Source organism: Ciconia boyciana, chromosome 5 (genome assembly GCF_034638445.1).
Source record: "Ciconia boyciana chromosome 5, ASM3463844v1, whole genome shotgun sequence".
NCBI classification, from domain to species: domain Eukaryota; kingdom Metazoa; phylum Chordata; class Aves; order Ciconiiformes; family Ciconiidae; genus Ciconia; species Ciconia boyciana.
The window spans coordinates 7,383,716-7,409,101 of NC_132938.1; the positions used below are offsets into that span (position 1 = coordinate 7,383,716).

General features: G+C 47.9%; 1 protein-coding gene across 3 annotated transcripts in view; it reads left to right on the forward strand.

Moving 5' to 3' along the window:
- The first annotated feature begins 14,510 nt into the window (after window positions 1-14,510).
- Window positions 14,511-25,386, forward strand: part of FGFRL1 (fibroblast growth factor receptor like 1) — a 185,510-nt gene continuing 174,634 nt past the window's right edge. Inside the window, exons 1-2 of one of the 3 annotated variants that reach the window (XM_072862145.1) lie at window positions 14,511-14,696; window positions 16,158-16,267. In XM_072862145.1, coding sequence (XP_072718246.1) covers window positions 16,180-16,267 — 88 coding nt within the window. In that variant the 5' untranslated portion in view covers window positions 14,511-14,696; window positions 16,158-16,179. Of the gene's footprint in view, window positions 14,979-15,675; window positions 15,781-16,157; window positions 16,268-25,386 lie in introns of those variants that run through there. The other 2 variants (XM_072862144.1, XM_072862146.1) reach the window with 2 other exon arrangements.

Here is a 25,386-nt window from a genome sequence, read left to right on the forward strand (position 1 = left end):
TCCTTTTTCTGGGCAGGGGGGGTTAGAAGCAGCTATTGACAAGAATTGGGGTAGCTATGGGATGCGCTGGGAGCACATTGGAGAAGTGCCTGCACAGAGTCTGCACTGAACTGTGTGGGCCTTCCAGTGATGATCAATACCTTTCTTAGCAGGTCTGGAAGACTCTATGCAGAGCTTCTTACCTGTCTTTCCTTATGCTCCCTAGCACTTCTGGGCCTCAGAGGACTTACCTGTATGTGGGATATAGCAGTGGGATCTTGCCAATGACTTTTGACCTGGCCTTGGAAATCATATAGTTCAATTTGCATGGCATCAGATGTAAGGAGCAAGGTGGTGTCATGCTGCCTCTGATGGAGCTCAGATGGAGGTCTGCACCACCTCTGCACCACCAGGAGCCTTTAGCAGCGGAGGGATAAACCACCCATCTGTTACTCACCCACAACTGAGACTTGGTGGCATTTATTTCTCCCTTTCTCTTTTGTCTTAACGCTGGAGTCAGGAGGGGGGATGATTACCAAAGGGTAGTTCCTATAGCATAGACAAACATGTAGACTCCTAGACTATCTTCAGGACAAACTAGGATGAAGATATAGTTTCCTGGCAAAGCTGAGAAGTGTCTGCAAAGCTTCCCTAAACACGGTACTAACTCAAGCAAGTTGGTGAGAACATGTGAGGACAATGGGAGGAAAACAGGAAGATGTCAGGAGTGCCATGTACTCATTGTAGGTATTTGGATTAGGTGCTAGAAACCGAAGCAGCAGATGACATGTCTTTTTGAGATCTTCTGTCTCCAACAGGCTGAACAATAGCTCCAGGCCTAAATGCTCCTGAGCTTTGGAAAAATTTGGACTTGGAGCCAGATTCTGGGGCTGCAGCTCATCTCTGACCAGTATTTTGTCAGCCTTAGCCCATGTGCTCATGTTTGCTCTTTGTGCAAACTCCCCTTGTTAGGGGTGATGGTGTCAGCCGCTTGCCCTACACCTACAGGGTCTGCGTCGCTAAGAGACACTTTCACACCATGTGTCCTGCACTCTGTGGTGGCATCTGGGGCTTCATGCAGGCATTCTCACTTCCAGCTTGCAATAGTGGTGGCATGACTTGCTATAAATCAGGAGACTGCATGTGATTGACATTTGAACTGGCAGCGAGAAGAAAAGGGCTGGCATCTGGCTTATGCATGCTCTGTGCCGAAGCTTGGGTATGTCCTTGGTGGCAAACCCTCCTCCAGTGAAAGCCCTTCAGATACATTGCTCTGGGACCATGAGGTCTCTTCTGCAAGTATGTGTGTTGCAGGCAGACTTGTTCTCACACCTTACATTGCTCTTTTGTGAAATGGGAAGTGTCCATAATAAAGCACTAAGGTTTACTAGGAAGGTTTACTGGGAGTCTGGGCTCCAGAGCTGCAGCTGACTGGGGGAGCTCAGCCAAGTGACTAAACTTGCCAGTGCATCTTTCTTCTCCATCAAATGGAGGTACTCACAGACCAGTGAAGCAGGAGGCTTCACTGAGACTTAATTTATGGATAGTAGTAAAATGCTTAGAGATTCATGAGTGAACAGACTGGTGTATATCTATATGGCAACCAAACAGGTTCTTACATGAGCCTAAGAACTGATGACTGGGGTATTGGCTATACTGGTGTCCTGACGCATCCAGAGATGACCCTGTCTCTATGCAGAAAACATGCATGAAAGGCCGGAGACATTACACCATTACATACGTGGTATTTCAGCTTGCAATTCCAAGCATCTCAATTTCCTTGTGTCTTCACCGGTTTTCCCAGAATAAGGAGTTGTTGATTCTCCTGCCTTTTGCACACCTGAGATTGTTTTAAGAACATCTTGATTGGGAAAACACAGCTAAACTTCTAAAGCATGTGGTTTATTCCTAGAAACATTTGAGCCTCGCCAGCATTCAAGTTTGTGTTTAACTCTGAAGCAATTTGGCATCTAGTTTCGTCAGGGATATAACACCAAGTTGTCCAACTTATCCAAGTACATGGTTTACTGTTCTGATGCACAGGACCCCAGTGACCCCAGTTAGAAATCCAGCTGGAGAGTCAGCTGTGCCCTGGATGGATTCCTACAGAATTACACCTGGAAACTGTTCTCCAGAGCAGCCACGATGTGTCTTCCTGCACAGTGCAAAGGGGCCTTTGTTTCCGATTAAATCCACAGTATCAATGTGGAGAGTGGCACCAAGGGGGCCTCAAAGCGATGGGAACAACACAGTACCTCCTTCAAGAACCTGCACTCCCTTTCTCGCAGGATTGTATCCGTGCTAGATGTGTCTTACATTCTTATTCTGCTTCCTGAAGGAAATACAAAGACAAAAGAAGCAAACCAACCTGCCAAGAGTTGAATATAGGAAGGTATCAGTTTCTCTGAGTGCCAACATCAGACAGATGAAAAGAGGCAAAGTCAATTTGCACATTCTCATCCCCGGGTGAGGAAGATCAAAAGAAAAGCTCAAAAGCCCTTAGTAGATGGCAAAAGTCTTAGCCTAAGAATGAAATATGCATTTCCAGGCCTGCTGGAGGACCACTCTGTCGGAGTTCATTAATGTAATAAACTGCAACTCTGCCTTCAGAGGGACTTGTTAGAAATGGCACTAGGTTAACCTCCACTCCAATTTGAGTTTTCTGTCACTTTTGAGTGACCCATGTGTCTTTATTCAGATCCAATAAGCATGTTTTAACTATTTAGCCCCAGCACACCTCTGAGAGCTATGCAAAAAGTAACTACTAATACCTAAGATGTTCTTACACATGCCATATTAGCCTTCTGGGGTTGTATCTTCAGAAGAGCATGGACCTATGTTTAACGAAAGTAATTATCCAAGGATATAGGTGCTAGCAATAATGTTTCTCTACTCAAAAAGAAGGGTCTTCTTATTTTCTTCTTACAAACACCAGCTCAAATGCCCTCCTGTTCCACATTCTCTCGACAAGTCATTTTTCATGGCCAAAGCTTTGTGATTGTGCTGAAGGATGCTGCTCTTTCTTGGTCTCCTAGGTTTCAAGCCATGCAGTCCTACGTTCTGCACCCAAATTTCTACCAGTTCATCTTGAAGCACCTTCCAGAGGGCTTCTCATGAGGCACAGCTTCTTGTGTTGCTTGGGGATGTTGTCAACGTGAGTATGTCCTGCAGCTTCGATGGGAAAACACACTTTGGGAGTACATCTTGCCCAGATGTAAGCAAAGAGTGACTCTAGGACTGGTTGCCTCTGAGGGGGCTGTAAGGCTGGGCAGGAACCCTTAGCTGGTGAAAGCAGAATGCCCTGATGGACCATTGCCTTCCACTAACACCCATCTGCTATGTCCACTGGGATTTGGAAAGCTGCACGTGGCTCTCCCCACCTGGAGTCACAGTCAGTCATTTGGAAATGCTGACCTGCAGTTTTAATCCTCTTCTTGCTTTTGAATCTCTTCTGAAGTGAAGCCCTGGTAAGCCTTTCATGCAGATTACTTTGGTGCCTGTAACCCAAGTCCTACACCTTGGTGCTGGATCACACAACAGATTCACACTTACTCTACTTTGTTGGAAAATACGGCTGAGTTTGTGCACCTTGGATTATTCAGATTGATCATCCTCATAATTCTGCCTGTCCTTGGAATGTATTAATTTTTTCCACAATGCCTGGCCTGGATTTCCTTGTCTAAGGCTCAGGATGTGGTATTCCTTGAAGAATTCTTTTGCACTGTATAACTTTACAATATGTATAATTCCTTCTCTCCATTTATTCACTTCAAGTGCTATGCTCAATTAGGGGTGGTTGTGTCTGTAATCTGGATATCTCAATTAATGGTCACATCAGGACCCCAAAATGTTTAAAAGTTCTTACCCTTTTCATATTAGCAAATGACTTATGAAGAAGACATTTGGGGTCTGGTTAGGGAAATGACTGTATAAAATTGCATATATTTAGTCTTTCTGCACTTGTGTGTCTGTTTTCGACTGAAATTATGATCCCTATTCCCTTGTTAGCAGAGAAGAGCTTTTTATGGCTTTACATCCATAAAGCTGAGCCAGGCTATGTATTGTCAAAACTCTTCATTAAAGCTCTAACACTAGAGTCACTGCAGAAATGAGGAAGAGAACTTCATTCTTTATTTTTGGCTCCCAGATTCACTGTCCCATTTTCCCATGGGAAGGAGTCTCACACCTTGCAAGTGCAGAGTATTTCCTCTGCAGCTGATGGGAAACAAATATCCCCGAGTCATTCACAATGTACTTTTTCTGATGCCACTGCATGAAAATGAGGATGTCAGCTCTGAAAAGTGACTCCACATATGCTTTACACCACTTGGATACTTACTGCTTATATATTGAGATGAGAGTTGAAGTCTTTTCCCCTACTCTCTGCAGGCCAACCCAGCAGAGGGATGGAGACAGACCAGGATCCACCTTGGATTATATAGGTAGGAACACAAGCAGAATCAGACCCCGGGCTTGCAAAAAAACTTTGCTTCTTGCTTTGGTCCCAGAGAGGTGAGTGCCCCGTTTCTCTTGCAGGGATCCTGGGGGTGCAAAGCACTGGTGAGCAGGGGCGGAAAGCAGTGAGCTTCGTATCATCTGCTTCTCAACTTTTTGCTGGGGGTAAAACAGCCTGTGGACGAAGACAGATCAATTGACTTTACAGCTGGGCTGATTTATGCCATCAGCTAACCATTCCCAAACTGGGAATCTGCATGCTGAGGCTGCCAGGGAGCGTCACATCCTCCCAGCTCTCTCCTGCCCCGGGACATCGTGCTGCTGGCTCGGACAGGAGCTGCTGGGTACTCTTGTAGGATCCCCCGTGCTAGGAAAATCCCATTACTGCCTTCAAACATGCTCTTAACCTCGCTGGAGCAGCATAAAAGGAAAAGGGGAGGTGAAGACGAGGACTTGACCCACCAGTCTAGGTTGAACTGCAGGGCTGGCAGAGAGGAAAAAAATAATATTTCTGCTGCTAAACAGATTTGGTCTGGAATCAGTGAGGAATTACCCAGAGCTAACCCGGCTTTCTCTGCAGTCCTCTTAGCAAACGTGTGCAGATCATTCAGAAATTGGGCTGCTTCACCAGCGCAAGCCTGGCTGTTACAGAGGTCTGGCCTCATCTTTTTTTCTTTCATACTTTCCTTTTTTTTTGGTACTGTTTCTAGTGTGGATTTGTGGACACCCCCAGAGCATCCTCTGCTCCCCTCTGGGTTTTGTTGGGCTCTTTCTTGCAGAGACAAACATCCATGTTCAGATTTTAGTGAGGGCATTATTTTCTCTTTGATTTAGCACCACCAGGAGTTATTCCATTATACCCAGACTTGTCTATTTACTCTTTAAAGCATGTTCCTTTTATTTACTCCTCCAGAGCTGCCTGTTTAATCCAATCTCTTTTCCACTGAATTACACTAGCACAATAACACAGGCCAAACAGGTTCAGCCTGGGTCATGGGTGGCAGAGGAAGGGGCTATATTATTGTCAGATCATAACTCTAGTATTTAAAAAAAAAATAGTATGTACTGGGACTGGTGAGTTTTATAGCTAAAAAGGGAGTTGCTATTCCCAGTCAGTATTTGCAATGGTTTTGCAGCACCTATTCCTGTAAAAACTAAGCAAATTACTTGAAAATGAGGGTGGAGTCTAGCTCGTTTTTGCAGGAATCCTGAGGTTTGACAAAAGCCCTAGTAAATGGGTAGTGCCTGGTCAGTCGGACGTGGGATCTCTTAGAGGAGGCAGGTCCCAAATTCCCAGTTGTTGCTCAGCGCCACGCCAAAACCCTGGGATGACGTTCACCTGTTTGAATTCACAGTCATGTATAACATGAGTAAAAGCACCTCGGTGAGCAGACCCTGGGGCTCAGAGCCAGCGCCGCGGTGGGGGCTGCACCTTGTATCGCCGGCATGTTTCTTCCCTCTGGCCTTGGGTTACAAACCATGTGACAGCCGAGGCCACCCACATATGTATTTATGGCACATTTCTGCTCTTTCACTCTTGCATTACATCTGCCTTGCGTCGCAAGATTTTTGTATTCCTCATTATTCTTTTTGAGTAGCAGATTTTTTTGTTCTTCATTATTAACATTATATCTTAATCACTCTCTTAAGTAAACAGACACCTGCACTTTACAGAAACACGAGAAGATAAGTTCTCTGGCCCATGCAGGTTAAGTTCTTATTTATTTCTATGATATATGATTTACTTTCCAGCCATTTTTCTAGGGAGATACGTTGTCACCTTCTAGCTGCCCTGTATATATCTGCTGCTCACCAGGACACCAGCCAGCCCTGCTCTGCTCCTGTTATTTTGGAAACCCGGAGCTGTGAGTTTTGTAAAGGCTGGGTTAAGTAAGCAACAGATTTATCTTCGTCTAAAGATAAAAGTGTTTGGCAGCAAACGTTGGCAGCTCCTTGCATATTTCCAGGGCTCCTTAGCGTGCTCTCTGGGGGTGGCAGTGGGGGCGGCTGCCCAACTGAGGGGGCTGTCTTGCAGCACCCTAGCCTAAGCAGACCTGGTGTGGTTAATATTTAATCCTGCCTGTGCCTGGGGAGGGTGGGATGGAGGCTCTGCCATGTAGTCTCTGGTGCGTCACATGCTGGGGGATTTTGTAGCCGTCTTCCTTGGGCTGTGGGCAAGAGGGCAGCACTCCTCAGGTCCATCAAGATTTGTCCTCCTGGTGTGAGTGTCCTCCCCCCGAGCCTTGCCCTGCACCCGCAGGTGCCCTGCCAGCACTGCTGGATGAAGCCATGGGCACGGCACCAGGACAAGGAGAATTTGATCAACCTTTGAGCAGCTGAAAGTCCGAGAGGTCCCCCCTGAGCTCGGGGGAAGCCTCTCCAGAGCTACCTCCCTTGTTGCAGTCCCCATGCCCAGTGCCCATGGGAACCCATCTCTGGAGCCAGCCAATTTCCTCGGGCAGCTCATCCCCTGGCACAAGTCACGCCAAGGCTGAGCCGTCGTGGAGTGGCAATTGCATGGCCTGAGAGCCATGCACAAGCCAGCACCCTGCCTGCGGCATTTGCTTCAGGAAAAATGCACCTCCAAGAGGAATGTCCTAGAGGGAGAGCATTGAGGGAATGGATGCATCTTCCCTGCAAACCCTATTGCTGTACCAGAGCAGCCTGACCTGGCTGGATCTGCACTTGGGGGAATCAAGGGAAGTTTCTCAGCAAACCCTGGGCAAAACGAAGCTCCTGCCAGGCCAGGCAGAATGGAGCAAGAGGCTCCCCAGCACCCAGCGCTCCTCTGCAAAGGCACAGCGTGGTGCTAAGCTCCCTCTGCCACACTCGGGAGACAAATCCTCACCCACTGATGGCTGACCCGATCCTGCTGCTCGCTGGGGAGAGGGCAGCAAAATCCTCCCACCCCATTTCTCAGCAAGCATCCCATTCCAGCCTCTCCTGTTATTTTTATTTGCATACAGATAGAGAAAACGAAAAGAAATTTCCTACGAGGATTGTTTCCGTATGGTTTTACACATAAGAGTAAACAAGGCATAGCTGTCGACTATATAGTTAACATATTTTTGGTGGTGTTCCATTCCAGAAAATGCAGCTGCATTATATTCCTGATAAAGTGGAACTAATGTTCGGCTTCAGAAAGAATGTTAATAAATGAAAGACATTTCAAACAACACTGATTGAAGCAAAGTGTCGTGTCCCCCCCACCCCTCCAAAGGGCTTTATCTTTTTCCAAAAAGTGCAAAAACTCTGACACCTGACCTCGAAATCAGCAAATTTCTGCTCCTGGTTACACCCCTATGAATGTGAAATGACTTTATTGGTTTCAGTGGATTTGTCTGGACCGGCACCCTGGTCACTGAGAGCAGGGGCTGTGCTCTTGCTTGCACCCTGCTTGATTACAGGTTCTTCCTTCAGATAATCTGGTTTCTCTTCATTACGGAGATCCAGCCAGAAAGGGGGAGGCTGTGCTAGTACCACCTAAACGGAGCCAGTGCCCCTGACATGCTGCATGTGGCTGTTGCCTAATATCCTATTGCTGACAATTAAAACACAAACATATAGTCATATTTTTGGATGAAACCGTACAAACATTTCAAAACAGTTTATGCATGCAGATTTGTATGTTATCAGAGAGCACCACACATGCACATGGAATTTAGGGAAAATGCTGAGAGATTTGAAAGGAAATAGTTTGGGAAGTTGTCTTATTTTTTTGAACATAAATCCCCAAACAGTTTCCCTTAACATTCCTCACGTCTGTGCAGCAATTAATACGTGACATTTCTGTTTTTCACTCTGTCTGTTGATCTTGGGCTTTTTTTTTCCTGGTTATTTTTCTCACCTCTCCTTTCATGTTTGCTACATCTGTTTGCTAAACCCAGTGTCGATGTGTACAGACAAACTTCCTTGCACAGGAGGATGATGTGAGGGAGCAGTGAGAGGAAATTTAGGCCTTCAAAACTGTGGTCACCTCCCTAAATGAGATATTTAGATTCGGGGATGCATATTCAGAGTCTTCAGCTCAGACTACCTTGACTGAATAGTTGCTGCACAGATGAGTCTGTTGGCTTGATGAGGTTTTTTTCTCACTTACAATGATTCCAATGGCTCCAGTGGGATTATTCTTGTACTAGCCAGATGTAAAAGGAAAGCAAAATCAAATCCTTCATACATCAGTGTCAGACTGACTCCAAGAAACCCGTGTTGAGTGATATAAAGGATAAGGGGCCTGAGGAAGGATGTGTTTATGGAGCACATTTGGAAACTTTAACTACTTGCAGTTTGAGCAAACGCTGAGTAAGGGAACTGCCCGCAAACATTTAAGAGTGGAAAAAAGTACAGAGCATAAGCAAATTGCTTGAGGTGATGCAAAGGGATGTGAGAAAGGAGAATAAGATACAATTAAAGAAAGCAGAAGGAGTATAGCTCTTTCAAACTAATGGCAACCTGGTCTGCCATAAGCTTTTTATACCATATTCCTCATCCGGATATCTGAGCACCTTCTGGGAGTGTGGAAATGGTGTGCTGAGTGTCGGATGTGGTTTATTCCTGCTATAGCCGTCGTGGTGGTGTGGTCGTTGGGTGGAAGGGAAGCCAATTTTGTCAGGAGAGGTAATATCTTTTCTTAGATCTACTGAGAGAACTCAGAGAAAAAGCAGACGAGGTCTGGGACTTGTGCATCCAAAACCTTCTCTGTGTTCTTTCCATCTGTACTGCTTGATCTAAAACCCTTCCTTGTGCATCTCTTTCCTGCAAGGAAGGAGAATTTTGCATGGATTGTAGTGTTTTATTACACTAGGACCTTCTTACACACACTTTTGGAGGCTGTTTCAAGCTGTCACCCAGGGAATATTGGTCTGTACTTCCCGGGGCTGCCCTGGGATGTTCTGACTCTCCTGCAGAAGCGAGCTTTGTCTTTGAGAGGAGAGTTCAGCTTAGCCTGGAGAGAGGAGTTGTCCTCTGCTATAATCCATCTTGGAGCCCTGACCTAAGCTGCTGAGCAGTGTGTCCTAGCCACCGAGACCTTGAACGTCACTTGGCAGCCCCTGGGAAGGCAGAGCGAGGGACTCATGCTGCCGACAAGATGTGTCCTCCTGGGCTGGGCTGGCTGGCATTCCCTGAGCGCTGCCCGTACCCTGCTCAGGGCTGTCACGTTTCCCCAGTGCCAAGGAGCGCTGACACAGCGTGCCTAACCTGGCCAAGAGAGATAGGGTCTCCCAGCCAACTGGGGATGGTGGAAAGCATTTCCTGCAGATGCCGTCATGTGCAAATTTAGCATCAATGAGAAATCCAAGCACATTCTCCAGGCACAGTGAGACTGGGCAGCGTGTGCAACTGGTCCTCAGGGGAAAGGCTGGGAACCCTCTCCTGGTGGTACTTCAGACCAAGGCAGAGACCACAAGGCAGCAGAGGGATCGTTTGCACCTGCAAAAAGCCTTGAAAGCCCCGATGCAAGGACCATGGGGCAGTGGGACCTCCCAGTATCCCGCACAGGATCCAAGGTTTGGTTGACAGGACATTTAACCCCATTACCATCTTTTCTTCTCTGCCTGACAATGGCATTCATGCTTCATGTATAAAAGTTAACCTTATGCATATGATGAACCATTTGTTTCTTTGCAACACTGCTCAGAGCAAAGCATAGTCTAAGGGAATAAGTGTATATGTGGGGAGAAGAAATGTCATTGTTTATTAAGAAAAAAATACAGATTTCAGGACCGTATCACCCTGGTTCATCTTTCCATCTGCCCATACCTCCTCTCTGAGTATTACCTGGGTTATAGCTAGGTCTCAGTTACCACAGCTAGGGGAGATGGTGATTCAGCTCTCATAAAACACTGCTTTCTCTGAAAAAACACAGTTTCAGCCTTAACTATAGACCCAAACGGATCAGCACAGTGACTCTGGTGGTGTGCAAATGGAAAGGGGTGTGTTGTGCTCCTTGTCTGCCTGGTTGTGACATTTTCTGTGCTGTCTTGTTACACACCAAGTCCTTTATCAGAACTGACCCACCCGGGAAATCTGCCCCATTAATCACGTTACTTACCTTTCCCTGTTTCCAGAGCGATCCCCTCAGCCAGGCATCCTAGACGGATGCTCGGGCTGATCCCGTGCGGCTGCTCCCCCCGTAACCCGAGGAGGGCTGCACAAACGGGGTGGCGGTCGGAGGGAATGCGCCTAATCCTGGCCGTGCCCTTCCATCACCTTCACGTGCTCTGTCAGCTGCGCCCAGCCGCCCCGTCCCGCACACCCTCCGCCCCGGTGGCATGTCCCTGTGGACCCGTGCCATGGGGCCTTGTGCTCCTGCAAGGCACCGTTGCCAGCCCAAGCTGCTTGGATGGCACCAGGCTCCTGGGGTGCTCGGTGTGATGGGGCAATTCAACCGCGTGGCTACCACCTGCAGTTTGAGAAAAGCATTGAAGCAGGTTAGGAATTACAGCCCGGAGGTGCTGTGTCTCCCAAATCATCTGTAAGGGAAAAGAAAAGGCAAAACAACCAAGATGGAAGGGAGAAAATGGGGAAAAATGGAGTTCTGTGATGATGGAGGTGAGCAGCTCCTGGGAGAAAAGAGGTAAGAAAGCTGGAAAAAGGCCAAGCCGTGGTTTCGGAGACATGAGAAAAGTCATTCTGCAGATGGACGTTCACTAGACCATCACAGCTATGCAAAATCTGGAAAGCCATGGTCTGGAAACAGGGCTTTGGGGACAAGTGGGATACAAATGGACTGTTAGGCTGCTTCTCAGGCCATGCGGAGACATGTACTTCGTTGCTTAGCATTCCGTTTTGTTTGTCAGCTCCAGAAAGCTGTTTTCCCACAGCCTTGTCTCAGGACCGTGGGGTGCAGGAGCAAACTGGGGCTGTTGACTCTCAGACTACTCAATCATCCTGCAAATTACAGCCAGCCCAGAAAAAACTCAGCTCTGCATGTTTCCTTATTTAGGTAGAAGTGTTGGGAAAACAGCGTGAGATTTTGTTTCTGATAAACTAGGAGCTGTTTCAGGAATATTAATTATTTTTGTTGTATCAATGTTTTACATTTATTCCTCCACTGCGGCACTGGGAATGAGATGGATGAAGTCTAGAGCACGGTTTCAGACTGTCTTTCAGGCACTCCCAAGTCCCTGCAAAAAAATAGTAATTGTGCTGACATTTTCGAGTCAGTAGGGGTTATTTTCTGGTTATTTTAGCCTGGGGTATGGAAGCAGTGGGCTTCGTTCCCTGCCCCATGTAATCCCTTTGCAACATCACTTGGAGTCAGATTCTTAAAAAGCTTCTCGATGCCTAAAGACAGAGGCTTAAGGGGGATCTGAAGGTGTTTAGGCACCTGGATGCTTTTGGAAATCTTGTGTACCACCTTTGTAATCCTCCATGTCCCAGAACTTCCCACCAGTGAAAGGCTGCAGGAGGGATTTTGCTGCTTTATAGGTGTATTGGGAGGAGAAATGCCCACAGTCTGGGAGATGTTGGAGCCTACAAAGGGCACACATGGGATTTTTCAAGTAAGGAAGTGAGGATGGAAGGAGTGGATCCATCAGAGGATTTTTATCTCTATGTACAACTGAGCTGGATGTTTGACGCTGGGCTTGGGCACAGCCTGGGTTGAAAGAAGGTCTCTTCTTCCAGACTGGAGCTGATTCAGGCCCAGACAGGGTTCACCTGAGTCTTTAGACAGTTTGTGATGAGAAAGCCATGGTGTATCTGGGAATTAAACCTCGGTCTTGGTGCATGACCCAGAAAAACCAGACGAGGAGTAGGAGCTCTTCAGTCAGGTCCCTCTAACCTGGTGGGAAACCCACCCGTGACGAGCTGGCATCCCACGTCTGCGCCAGAACTGAGGCTGCTTTGGACTTCAGTCTGCACGGGAACAGAAGATCGTGTAAATAGTTTTGGGGCTGGATCACCTGGATGGTGATGTCCTTGGAACGGAGACCTTGACTCCTTTGTGGCGAAATGGCTGGGAAATGTTGCGAAGAGGTGTTTTACACACCATCCTTCGAGATGTAGTGTGCAGTGATTTTATCAGAATCCATGCCATGAATATGACCATGTAGGTCAAATCCTGAAGGTTTGCCTCAGTCAACACCATCTTTGAAGTCAATGAGGCTGAAGTTATTGCCTGATAGGAGGAGTAGTCCATCTGGGATTTCTCAGATAAATGAACTTAATAATAAAAATGATGATATAAATATGTAAAATATAAAAACAGGATTGTCAGCCGCTTTGTTTGTTTTTGGTTCAGGGGCATTATATGTTTAGTCTTGAATGTTTTTCACATTGATTTTGTGTATCAAGATTTAATGCTGTCAGGAACCACTGAGTAAAAATATTTAGTAATAATAATAATAATAGAGGGTGTGATTTCATAACCCTAACAAAATAGATAAGATGGATGTTCAAACTACTTCTTGGCTTGGGTTTAGGGGTTCTCCGGGTGCCTATCACATTGAATTGAGACAGCTTCATTTTCGAGGAGGCCTTCATGCTGGAGCATATCAAATAAGAGATTTAACAAACAATAACATCAACAGTAACAATGTTTCTCTCCAGATATAAAAGTATAGCTATTCAGGCAGCTTTTTTTCTTGTCATTTGTTTAGTCTATTTGGTGAATTCTGCCAGGTTGATTTTTGTCCTATGCGGTGAGTGATTTGCTGTAAGAGCAGATGCATCAGCCGAGTCCTGTTTGAAAATAAATAATAAATAATTGTAACAGTTAATCTAAGGAACAGACATCTCCAAAGTTTATTTTCCGGTCAGTTTAGTTTAGTTCAGTCCCGTCTCTTTCTGGCATGATTTGCATCCAAGCTGAGAGATCAAAACGGCGTAGCCGACCCCAATCTCTCCCTCACTGCTTCCACGGTGGGTTTCCACAGGAGGGGCTCTCTCCTTGTCTTGGGAAGAGGGCTGGTTTGGCAGGGACGGGTTGTGGGGTGCATGGGGGGGGCTGCAGGGTGCATGGAGGGGCTGCGGGGCCGGGGGTCTCCACGGCCGCTGGGCTGATGGGGGCTACGCGGGCTCCAGAGGGTGTGTGGGGGGATGCTCTGGGGCACAGAGGGTGTGTGGGGGGGATGCTCTGGGGCACAGAGGGTGCGGGGGGATACTCTGGGGCACAGAGGGTGCGGGGCAGGGGGATGCTCTGGGGCACGCAGGATGCGGGGGGGGATGCTCTGGGGCACAGAGGGTGCGGGGGGATGCTCAGGGGCACACAGGGTGTGGGGGGGATGCTCTGGGGCACAGAGGGTGCGGGGGTGAATGCTCTGGGGCACAAGAGGGGCGGGGCGGGAGGATGCTCTGGGGCACGCAGGGTGCGGGCGGGGGATGCTCTGGGGCACAGAGGGTGGGGGGGATGCTCTGGGGCACAGAGGGTGCGGGGCGGGGGATGCTCTGGGGCACAGAGGGTGCGGGCGGGGGATGCTCTGGGGCACAGAGGGTGGGGGGATGCTCTGGGGCACAGAGGGTGCGGGCGGGGATGCTCTGGGGCACAGAGGGTGGGGGGATGCTCTGGGGCACAGAGGGTGCGGGGCGGGGGATGCTCTGGGGCACAGAGGGTGCGGGCGGGGGATGCTCTGGGGCACGCAGGGTGCGGGGTGGGATGCTCTGGGGCAGAGAGGGTGCGGGGGGGGATGCTCTGGGGCAGAGAGGGTGCGGGGGGGGATGCTCTGGGGCACAGAGGGTGCGGGGAGGGCGACGCTCTGGGGCACAGCAGGGCGCAGGGCCGGCACCGCTGCCCCGGGGGGACTCTGGAGCGCTCCGGGGCTCCGCCGCCGTGGGGCGCAGAGAGGGCGGGGGGCTGCAGGGCGGGCTCCGCCGCTCCAAGGCGCGCACGGAGCTCGGCGGGTCGCCGGTCCTCCCCTCCGCCGCTCCCGCAAAGGGTTAAGGGGAGCGGCGGCGCGGAGCGGGCCGGCGGGGAGGGCGGGGGCTCCCGGGGATTGGTGCGAAGTTTGGAGCGGGGCGGCACCGCGCCGCCCTCCTCGGCGGCTCTGCCCCCGCAGCCACAAAGCCCTGCAGGGAAAGTTGCTTTATCGCTTGTTTCTCTCGCCCCGGCTCTCCCCCCCCCCCCCTCCCCTCCCCTTCCCCAGCCCCTTTCCCCTCCTCCCCTCGCTCCTTAAACGGGATTCCGGCTGGGCGAGCCGCGGGACGGCATCACCGGGCATCCCGCGGCTGCGGAGCCCCGGCGGATCTGTCAGGTCCCCGCTGTCCCTCCCCGCACACACACGCTCAGCCCGACCCGGAAAGCAAGCAAAATAATTGACAAGGTCTCCCCCTTTTCCTTAGCTCCTCGCCCGTGCCTTCCCTAGTGGAAAAATCGCTCCTGGGGCGACGGGGGGGTTGGTAAAGAGCCGGCGGTGAAGGGGGGAGCCGCTCCGCGGGGAGGGCACCCCCGAGGCAGCGGGCAGCCCCCACCCGCCCCCGGGGGGGATGAGGTAGAGGCCGCCGGCGGAGCGCCCCGCCGGGCGCCGTGGCCGCGGAGGGCATGAGGCGGCGAGCGGCGGGGATGGGCGCCAGCGCACGGTGCTAGAGCCCCGGCAGCAGCCAAGGTAAGTGCCCCCCCCCACGCCACCACCCCCGGTCGGGAGACCCCCGCCTGGGTCGGCGCTGGGGCGGGGAGACACTAACGCACAGCTGGGAGACGCCGGGCTCGCCCCGAAGCGGGGGGCAGCACCAGGTGGCATCGCGCCGGGTGTCCGTCCGTCTCTCCCCCCCCCGCCCCCCCGCCTCCGCCTCCCTTCCCCGACCCCGGTCGCCGGCTGCGAATATCCCGTTACCGGCCGCCGCCGCCGCGGGGCTGAGCCGCGCTGCGCCCCGCGGGGCCCCGGGTCCTGCCCCCGGGGGGCCCCCTCCGGCCGCCCACCGCCCCCGGCCCTCTGCCTGCCTGCCTCCCTCCCTCCCTCCGCACCAGCTCCCCGCTGCAAATTGCGAAGCTAATGGCAAAGCGTCCGTGTTTGCTTTGCTGGATGCTGTACAGGGGTTGTTGTGTGTCCTGGGGGCACGGAGTGTTTAAACCGGGGAGTTTACAAGGGTGAGGAATTCAGACAGTGTTTAGAGAGTGAGAGTTTTAAGAGGAGAACAGGGTGTAATTAATGTAAACCTGATCTACCCCGGGTTCGCTTATCACAGCGAAGGCATCTTCAAGGGTCTGGATAATTAAGTGCGGTTTTGCTTTGGGACGCACCTCTGGAGCACACGGGAACAAGTGGGGCTTGGGGGGGGGAGAGGAGAGGAAAAATCACTGCTGCTCAGAGAAGTTGCGGAGCGGAGGAAGGCGCGGACCCAGAGCGGAGCCTGTCTGAGGGGCACTGAAGCAGCAACACAAAGTTTTCTGGGCTGCTGATGGGAGAGGTAACATTCCTCCTCCCCCTTCCCCAAGTTCCTCCGCAAATTGTTAACCTGAAATCTTGTTTTATGGCCACTTGCTAGTGTTTTGTTTGCCTTCCAGACTGGTTCTGTACAGGATACCAAAGAATTATGCATTAACTGTAAACTTAGAGGAGCTTACTGGCCTCAGTGGGTTCTTGATTTATATCAGGCTGAAGCAGAGAGGAGGGCAAAGTTTTACTCGCTGAGCGCCAAGGAATGAATTACAAGTACATTGCTCTTTCATTTGCTGTTTCTGTTTCTAAGTCTTTGCGATAGGTTTTACAACTTTGCAAAGTTGTGGGTTGTTTGGGTTTTTTTTCCCCCAGTAATTATTTTGCTCTCCTTTTTCCTGCCTCCAGGTCTGAGAGGACGGTAGCCTGTATGATACGGAGGGATCTGGTTTTCAAAATGGAATTGCAGCTCGCGCTCCTTTTTGCCGGGATAATTGCATTTTCGGACTCGGCGAGAGGTAAGGAGACCGTGCTTGCTGCAAACACTCTGCGGCTCGCACCCTTCCCTCTGCTCCGCTGGCCTCGTGCTCCACAAATCCACAAACACCCGCGGTGCCCTCAGAGGGACCCCGTAAGGGAGTTGCTGTCGGCGCGGACTCGTCCCCTGCATGTTGCTTATCTGCGCAGGGGTGCAGGCTCGTGCCCACGTGTGGTGCCTCCTTACCTGCATGTTTCGGGGCCATCGGTTTGGATGGAGCGCGGTCGCTCCGCGTTTGCTGAGGTCTCTTAGGCGCAGGTGAACTTCCAGGGGCTTTTCTCGTGCATGTGTAAAAATACACAGACAATTTTAAAGAAAAGCAACTGCATTCCTCTGTGGATCAGAAATACCTCTCCCCTCCTGTAATCCCTCCAGCCTCTGCCCTGTATATTCCCACTAGCAAACTAAACAAACACATCCATTAACTTTCTCGGTGACAGACAAATGACAGTTCCCAACAGCGAGAGCGCATTTTAACACTGGGGCTCCAGCAGTTGATCAGATTTCAATAAACAGGTTACCCTACCAGAGGCAAATTGAAATACATTGACCTGGGAGTGTCATGGGGGTGGAAAAAGAGAAGTTTCTTTATGGGAAGGTGCTTTAAGCAAAGCTCTGGGATCAGAGTGGAAGGAGCGGTGGCTTTTCCTCTGCTCTCGCCTGTGTCGTACCTTGGTGGGTGCTGTCCCTGGAAGGCTTGAAAGAGAAACCGTGCTTTCAGCTCCCCCGGCTCTGGTCACAAAGGAGGGGCTGCATTGTTCCAGGAGAATGGGGGTATGGCTTTAGGATGCAGATTGCTCCAGCTGCAATTCCCAACAGTATTGGAGTTGCATGAATTGTTGAAAGACCTTTAAATCACCCAGTGCCATGGAGTTGCGAATTAAGAGGTTTAAACTTGCCCTTCGCTTGGGCCGTAACTTGCCAAAAATAAACCTTGGGGCTGAGGGTGGGAAAGGAGAGGGAGAGCGTTACTCTAAAAACCCAAGGTTTGGTTAGTGCGTTGCGTTTTTTTCCTTCTTGGCATTGGCTCCCAAGCAAATATTTTATGGAGGCAAAAGCACTATAAAATGATTCGGCTGGAAACTGAATGAAAAAGAAAACAGTATATAGGCTGTAAGTCCTGCAAGTCTGAATTCCAGGCAAGGTTCACAATGGAGACTCAGTTTAAGTTGTAGGCAATGGGCAGCAGGGTATGAATTAAGATGACCTCATGGATGTATATTATTGCAATGGACCTGAGAAGTTGGTGGAGTTCCGGAAAAGATCTGAAGTGGGCAGGAGAAGACAAAAAGATTTTTGTCTCTGTTGTGAGCCGAGTATCGGCTGCTTTCCTGGCTGGCCCTGTTTAAATTTGGTTTGCACTTGTCTTGCTCGTACTCTTTTATTGCTCCTGGAAAATGAAGTGCTGTGGGCTGTTGTCGTGTGAAAAAGCAACAGAAAATTAACAGTGGTAGCTTCAGGACATCATCATTTTTCCTATGGAAAGGTCTTTTTAATGTAACTTTGATAGGATCATAGTGGTCACTGGGTTATCTGGACTCTTTTCAGAGCTGGAAAAATCCATCCTGCAAGTGGATGGAGAGATGGTCCTCGTTATTTAAAATTACGTAGAAATAGTGTTTAAAAACCAGGGCAAAACCCATGAAAAATGTCATTCATTTATGTGCTGATATCAAGAGAGGGAAAGTGAAGAAGAAAAAGGTGTCATTGCTGTAAAAAAAATAGACAAACCCCTAACATTTAAATCCTGCTTTGCACCTCTTGAGGTTGAGAGTATTCTTGATAGTGGAGGACATAGATGGAAGATCAAACTTGTAAGTGAGCAGAGGTGAGACACTCTCCAGCACGTTACAACCTTATTTTGTGCTGTCAAATATCCCCAATTATTAGATGTTTATATTGGGATAATTTCAGATTCTCGGAAAAATGTACCCAGTTGTTAACGTGCCTGCAGATTTTTTCCGAATGTATCATACGGTGGGTTCGGCCGCTGGAGATGTATAAATGTTACCTGTTTCAGTCGCTCGGGTTTTATAGACAGTCCTTTGGCCAAATCTCAGCCTGAGGTTGCGAGGCTTTACTCTGGAGGAAGAAGGGCTCTTTGTTTTGGCCAAACAGCATTTAATATCTGTATCCTGATTGCAAATTAGACGTGTGTGGCCCAAAGCGTGCCAATGCCTCCTAATCTGAGGCGTCAGAAGTTAAATAGGTGCTCGCTGGCTTGCAACCAAGTGAGGAAGGTGGCTGAGGAGGCTCTCTGTGAAAGTGCTGGTCCTTCTCTTCTACTCGTATTAGGCAGAAGTAGCTTATGCTGGAATTAGGATGTTAATTTGGAGCTGGCTGGTTGCGCGCCCGTGTTTGGGGAAGGGCTGTGCCGTAGTGCATTTGCACAAGGGGGCAGAGTTAAGTTGCCCACGCGCTCCGGCTTTGATATTTCCTGACAGTTGAGTGCTAGGCTGCAATCTTGCGTTAAATGTTATGTTGTATTATTTTTACATCTTTATTTAGGTGATGCCTTTTAAGGCAAAGTGCCCTGCAGGGATGACTGATTGGGCTAATGCGGTAACTTCCCCCCGCCCCCCCCCAGCAAACGGGGGTATTTTTCCAGGTTCGGAGCTGTGCCTACTGGCTCTGTCCCTTCTTGTGATCCAATGTGTCACATCGCCAGTGTACAAAACACTGCAAAAAAGGGGATATCTTAGGAAACCAAGATAAACTCTTAAGGAAGAGGAAATACATTCAAAGTATCCACACAAAGCAGAGAACAGGTCTGATTTTAGAGGTCCAGGTGCAGAACTCACTGTGTCTGGAGGGATGAAGGATGAGGTAGCTCTGGCTAAGTTTGAACCAATGCTTTCGGGGCTGAAATTTAAAGACTTTGGCTAAGAGCTTGTCTACACCTGCAAATGCACTGGAATAACCCTTCCAAAAAACTTAATCTAGAATAACTCCCCCAGGGACCAATCTTATTCCAGGCTAAGGATCTCCTGGAGGGAGCCTGTACCAAAAAGGTCTTCCTCAGGAGCTATTTTGGTAAATATCCAAGCCCCTTCTTTCCCTTGTGGGCAAAGACAAGAACTTCTGTGTGCACAAAATCCACTCTTTGAGAACAAAACTTGTGTGCTGTGGTTTTCTAAGAGGCACTATGCCTTCCGGCTGACAGCCAAGGCATAGGGCAGCAGCTTCAGCCCGCTTGCCAGCTGCAGTGCATGGTGTCAGCCCTGAACCTGGGATAATAGTGCAGGTCCGGTGGCTCGCCCCTCGTGTCACTCCATTCCTGTTCTCTCCAAGCAGCCCTATACTGGGCATAAAAGTCCTTGGTGTCCTGCCCTGGCCCTCCTCCGCGGGGACGAATGCTATCTTGGGTCACTAACCTTTAGTGACTATGTCCTGCAGCAATGTAGCTCCTACCACTCCACACCTCCGGTCGGATACAGGTAATACAATCTGATATTTTCCTGCCTATGTTATCTCAGTGACACACAATGCAATATTTGTTCCAAATCTGTCAAGTTGCCATCGTATTCGTGTTGGTGACCGTATATGGTAACACTGGGATGTGCTTGGCTTGGTCCCGTGGCTTAAACAAGATTTCGTATGGTATGTTTAGAAGTTTTTGGTAAGAGCAGTAACAACCCTTCTGTTAGCGAGTAAACTGATATTCTGCTGGAAACTAATTAGTTTGGATGTTGATTTCATTTTCTGTGCATTGCGTAGGGAGGGGAAGAACGGGACCTTAATTGCTTTCTGCTCTGGCACTTCTCTGTGCGACACTTGGCTTGCAAACCTGGTTGATGCCTGCTTTACAGGGAATTTGCTGATGGGGCCACCTCAAAATTCAACGGTTTCGTGCAGAAATAATGTTATGTGCCATTTTTGTTTCTCTGAATATTGGAGAAAAAGGAATAGGACTGTAGAAGGTTTTTTTTATTTCTTGGGAGATGAGTTCTTCATTCTGGTGAACATATTTACCATTCTGTAACTTTGGGGTTTCTAAGACTGAATGGTAGTAAACGTGGAAAAGGTAAATAATGATAATATAAGAGAGATGGTTGTTGGCTTCCGTTTTACTCCTTTATTCTTGTTGAATGGCTGTTACCAGATATAACAATTAGGTAATTTCTGACTTGTGAAAGAGAAGCGTGGTCAGATCTAACAGCCTGATTCAGATTTTATGTAAGTCACTGCACATCTTCTGGTTAAGTTTGGGGCATTTTTTGGATCGTGCTCTTGGGGAACTTGCTCATGAATAATCTGTCAGCGTGACTTGTACCTAGAGTCAACACGACGATCTAAGAAACTCCTGGTTATTTTTTTAAACCCCGGTTCCTCCCTTCTTCTGAGGCTGTCAGCCGCTTTAAATTGCGTCTGAGTTTAAACATAAAATACCGTGTGCGTCATACTGGAAAATTAGGCTTGATTTTATTTTTTTTTATTAGGAATGTTACAAAACTCGGCAAATTGCTCAAATACATTTAGATTTTCCTTAAAGTTTTTATAACTTTGTTTTCCAAGTCCGTATGTTTCTTTGACCTTCATTAAAAGACGCAAGCAGCAAATTAAAATACGTCTTTTCTGTGATGAACTTGTACACAGCAAAGGCTAGACTCCAAAGTCTGACTCTTAGCCACAGAAGAAGCTTTCATGTGCCATGAGGTGGTGCTTGAGAAATTACAGGAAAATGGTTCTTTCAGGAAAGAAATGTCATTCAAAACCAAAAAAGCAAAAGTGACACTTGCTAGCAAGTAGGAACCTGCTTTTCAAGGTTTGGGACCATTGGTACTAATTTATTAGCTAAAGGTGAAGTTTTTCATCTGGCATGAATTGGCTGATAGAGCTGATCTTTTCCAATGACCTGTCTGATAATTTCTTTTTGAGCGGCTGTCTCGCCACGAGCGACGCTGGTACATCTGGGTACAGAACACTCGTTATGGAATAGCGTGAATGCAGTAGAGATGGTCACTGTCTGGCTGTGCATTTTTGGATTACTTATTGGAAGAGATAAAAGTTTCCACTGAAAGGGGAAAATAATAATGCAGAGGTCCTCTTATGCCTAGTTTGAATTAAAAAAAACAAACAAACAAAAAACAACACAAAAACCCCAACAACCTTTAGTCATAGCTTTATTTATTCAGTGGGAGTAGAACCAGTGCAGCTTTTGGATTTTCCTGAGATGTGAAGCTCCTACTTGTGTCTGCAGTGACTTGTAAAATCATGCTGCTCAAAGGGTCCGTGCAAATGTATCCCAGCATTACAGGAGTCAGTGGAAATGCTTCTTTCTCCCTTTTCTTTCACTAACCTGCTCGTTTTGTCTTGTTTCAATGATTTTATCTTTCATCGGACCTCTTCCTGTGTTTTCTGGTGGGCTGCTCAAGCTGAAATGCATTTGATCTTTTTTTGAACATTTGATTTGGATTTCTATTCCTTTTCTTGTTCTCTGTAATCAGCCTTGACTTGGAGCTTTCTCTAATAATAATGCCTCCATACATATTTAGCTGCGTTGACCTGTCCTAATCTTTCGCACTAAGGTGGAACAGTTTTGGTCATTTAAGGGATTTTTTTTAAGAGTAGTGCCAGTGTCAATGTCGAAGTTGCAAAGACCACTGTCTGATGCAAACCTATTGAGTCTGGTGCTCATTCGTAGCAGCCGTGGTATGGAGGTAAAAGAAAAATATTTCCAAAAGTAAGCTTGAATAATCTGATCCTGCTGCCCTGATGTCATGAGAGATACGCAGATGCAGCCCATGCCAGTTTTAACAGGTTAGGACCTGATTCAGAGCCTGTGAGTGTTGGTGCTGTGACTCCTACTCACTCCCATGGGCTTTGGATCCATCCCTGAAGGATGACTTGCACAGATTATCTGTGATATCGACCTCTGTGTGGATCCCTCCTGTACAACAGCAGAAGAGATGTGGGCTAAGTGTGGTATTTTGGATCCTGCCATTTGCCTGCTTGACCGGACAGCTTGGACTCAATTTTTTTATTCTAGAAACACATTGCTTCTGCCTGCTGTGAGCTCTGGCTGGTGGCTGGAGCATGTGCTGCCAGGGCTGAAAGCAACTTGGAAATTCATTGCTTTAACTTTGGGTGGCTGCAGAGGGGTTTATCCCCAAAGAAAGGGTGCGATTCTACAGATGGTGTTGCTAGGTGTGGAGGGGCTGAAGACTGGCCTGTTATTTAACAAGTTAATATATGCCATTTACTGCTGAATCCATTCACATCTCTGATTTTTTTTTTTTTTCCCCCTTCCGAGTCAAATAAACATGGGCTGCATGGAGTTTGGTTGGTTGCCCCGATTACACAGTCTCCCCATTGTATCACAGTAGAAACACAGTATCCAGCAGTGCTGTGAATAACCTAACGTTTTTATTTCATCCCAACCACTCCAATTTTCAGGAAGAAATTCAGCCAATAACTCCAGGCTACTTCTTCCATTAAGTGTTCAAACTTAATTTTGAGCTTCACTAAGGGGAAAAAAAATGTAAATTGGGAACAGAGGCTTCTCAGAGCAGGTTAATGTTTCTCAGGACTGCTGCACCTCTATTCTCAGCCTTTCTACGAGTGACTTCTAGCTTGATGGGACCCAAAATCATTTCTCCTTATGTCCGGTAAATTTATTTCATTAAAGATTTACACAATCTTGGATATCCTGTCAAGTGATTGAGAAGCGAGTAATGCAAGCGGTGTCATACCCTAGATGCCACTTGGGTGGTGTTGACTTTGCTGGGTATTTTAGGAGCTGTCAGTTATTTGTGCATGTTAGATAAAAACACAGGAACAGCAGACAAATGCAGACATGCGGACTTCATTTGTGCAATAAGCATTTTTTAAAATTCATATTCTCCTTTCTGGGTTTGCTGGCACATGCCCAGTGAACTGATGACTGTAAGAGTTTGGTGCCGGCGTTGTGCAGACTCTTGATGGCAATTGTGTGCTTGTTAGTTCTTCCCAGAACAAGATATTCAGGAGAGGGTAAAAAACTGGAGGAAGACATGAAGCGAAATGTAAGCACTAGCTAACCTCCAAGAGAGAATTTAGGCTGGATTAATGTACTGCTGCTCCTGAGGCCTGGTGCAGCCAAGCCTTGGGAGAGGATCTCGAGTGGGCAGCATGTGTGCTCTGAAGAGGATGTTGGGATGCAGCTTTTCCAAATCTGTGCTGTATTTCTCTTTTCACCTGTGTTCTCCCAGGTGCTCCCACGTCAACAGGTATAGGTGTGATGTTTAATTGGCTTTTGACCAATGTGTGACTCTGAGTAGAAGCATTCTATTGTAAAAGGGGGATTTTCATTGTGGTAGCTAGTATTTTACTATTGCCTTGCATGGATTTAAATCTTCTTTTTTCTAGACAGAAGTGGATGGGGTGAGGCCAAATCAACCCCAAAGGAGGGAGAAGAGACAATTACTCAGCCCCACCAGCCTCCCAAAGCTGAACAAGCCAAGCTATTGGAGTTAGGCTGCTGCAGATGCTGGAGCACTGTGAACTGCTTTCTTTTCCTCCTTTTTCTTCTTGACTAATAGACTTGTGTGAGTTGGAGTAATTGAGGAAGCTATTTTTCTCAGCAGTTGTTCTCACCTAAACAGATCTGCTAACACTGGTTAAGTAATGACAAGTGTCAGACGAGTTACAGGTGTATGAACTACATGTCAAGGATGGAAGGGTTAATGAATAACAGGGTAAACCTCTGGACATTGTGGAATATCTCCCCAGGGATACTGCAGGCTCTCTGTGGAAGGAAGAACGCTTGTTTGGCATCGACCAGTCAATGTAAAGCTGGTGGCTAAAACTCCTTCGGAGTGTGGATACCCTTCTGAGAGAGGATGCTATGAGCCATCTGGCTCGCCTTCTGGGTGGATCAAAATCTTTCATGTTCTTCTGCAGATTACCACAACATTTTGGTGGCAATCACAGTGTCTCTTTAGCCAGACAAGTAATATTAGGAAGTGTTTAATGTATTTTGGGGCAGTTTAAAGTGGGGAAACTGAGAGAAGAGTTGCCAGCTCCACCAGCATATGGAGATCAGGCTCTGTGCTCTGATAAGTCATTTCATATTTTAATATTCAGAGTTGCATATTGCTCTCCGTCATAAAGGTGATAGTCCCTTTAGGTGCAGTGAGTTGTGGCTGAGTAGCTGTGAATAGGGTTTAAATTTATAATCCTACCAGACAGCAGAAATTGGGGCCTCGTAAGACCAGGTTGTGTTTCAGTTCTGTACAGCGTGGCACCAAGCCATGGGAAGGTTCATCGTGATCTGCAATAGTTAATATAAAACTAGATTAACAGATCAGAGCTGATGAGTATCTTTCCTCCTCCTGGTATTCACAACCAATCAGAAATGCAGTATTGCCAGGGTTAATTTTGTTAAGGGCTAATGAGAGTGGAGCTTTCAACTTAATCATAGCTGGGGCAGGTGTTTACCTTTCCTTGACAGATTTGATTGACAAGGAATCGTAAACCTATTAGGGACATATTTGCATATGCTGGGGAGCTGGCTTTGGACAGTTGATTTCTAATTGCCGGATGTGTTATCTGAAAATGTTTGCCACTGCTCTCAGCACACACCTATTGTTTCTGGGGTACAAAGAGACACAAAGAAGTGGTAGAGGCTAGTCAGAGCATTTTGCTCAGGGGCTGGAGAAACCATAAGGTAGGGATGGGTCAGTGTTTTATCTAGACCAGAGCAAGGTCCTGCTTGTATCACTGAGGCAGAATGCTTTTTCTGATTCCCTGCTTGCTCAAACAGGGGTAGGCCAGAGGATCTGGAGGATTTCACGCAGTATTTTGTGACAGTGCTATATACAGGATTAATCCTGGCATTGGAAGTTCATTGGAAACACCCGAGCAGTCCTTCTTTGCAACTGGTAAAGTAGCCTCGGGATATTTAATTTGAAGTTCAATTCAGGGCTCTTCTCCCTGTGACTACTCCTGTTGGGAAGGAGGATTGTGGATTCACAGGGCTGGGAATCTGTCCCTTTTCCCCATGTTTTACCACTGATCCCAAGGAAGAAAACAGCAAGGTGCTACTCAAAAGTAGTCACAGCAATAGACCTGTATATTTGTAATAATTATTACTATTTATTGAGAGCTTCCAGTGAAGAA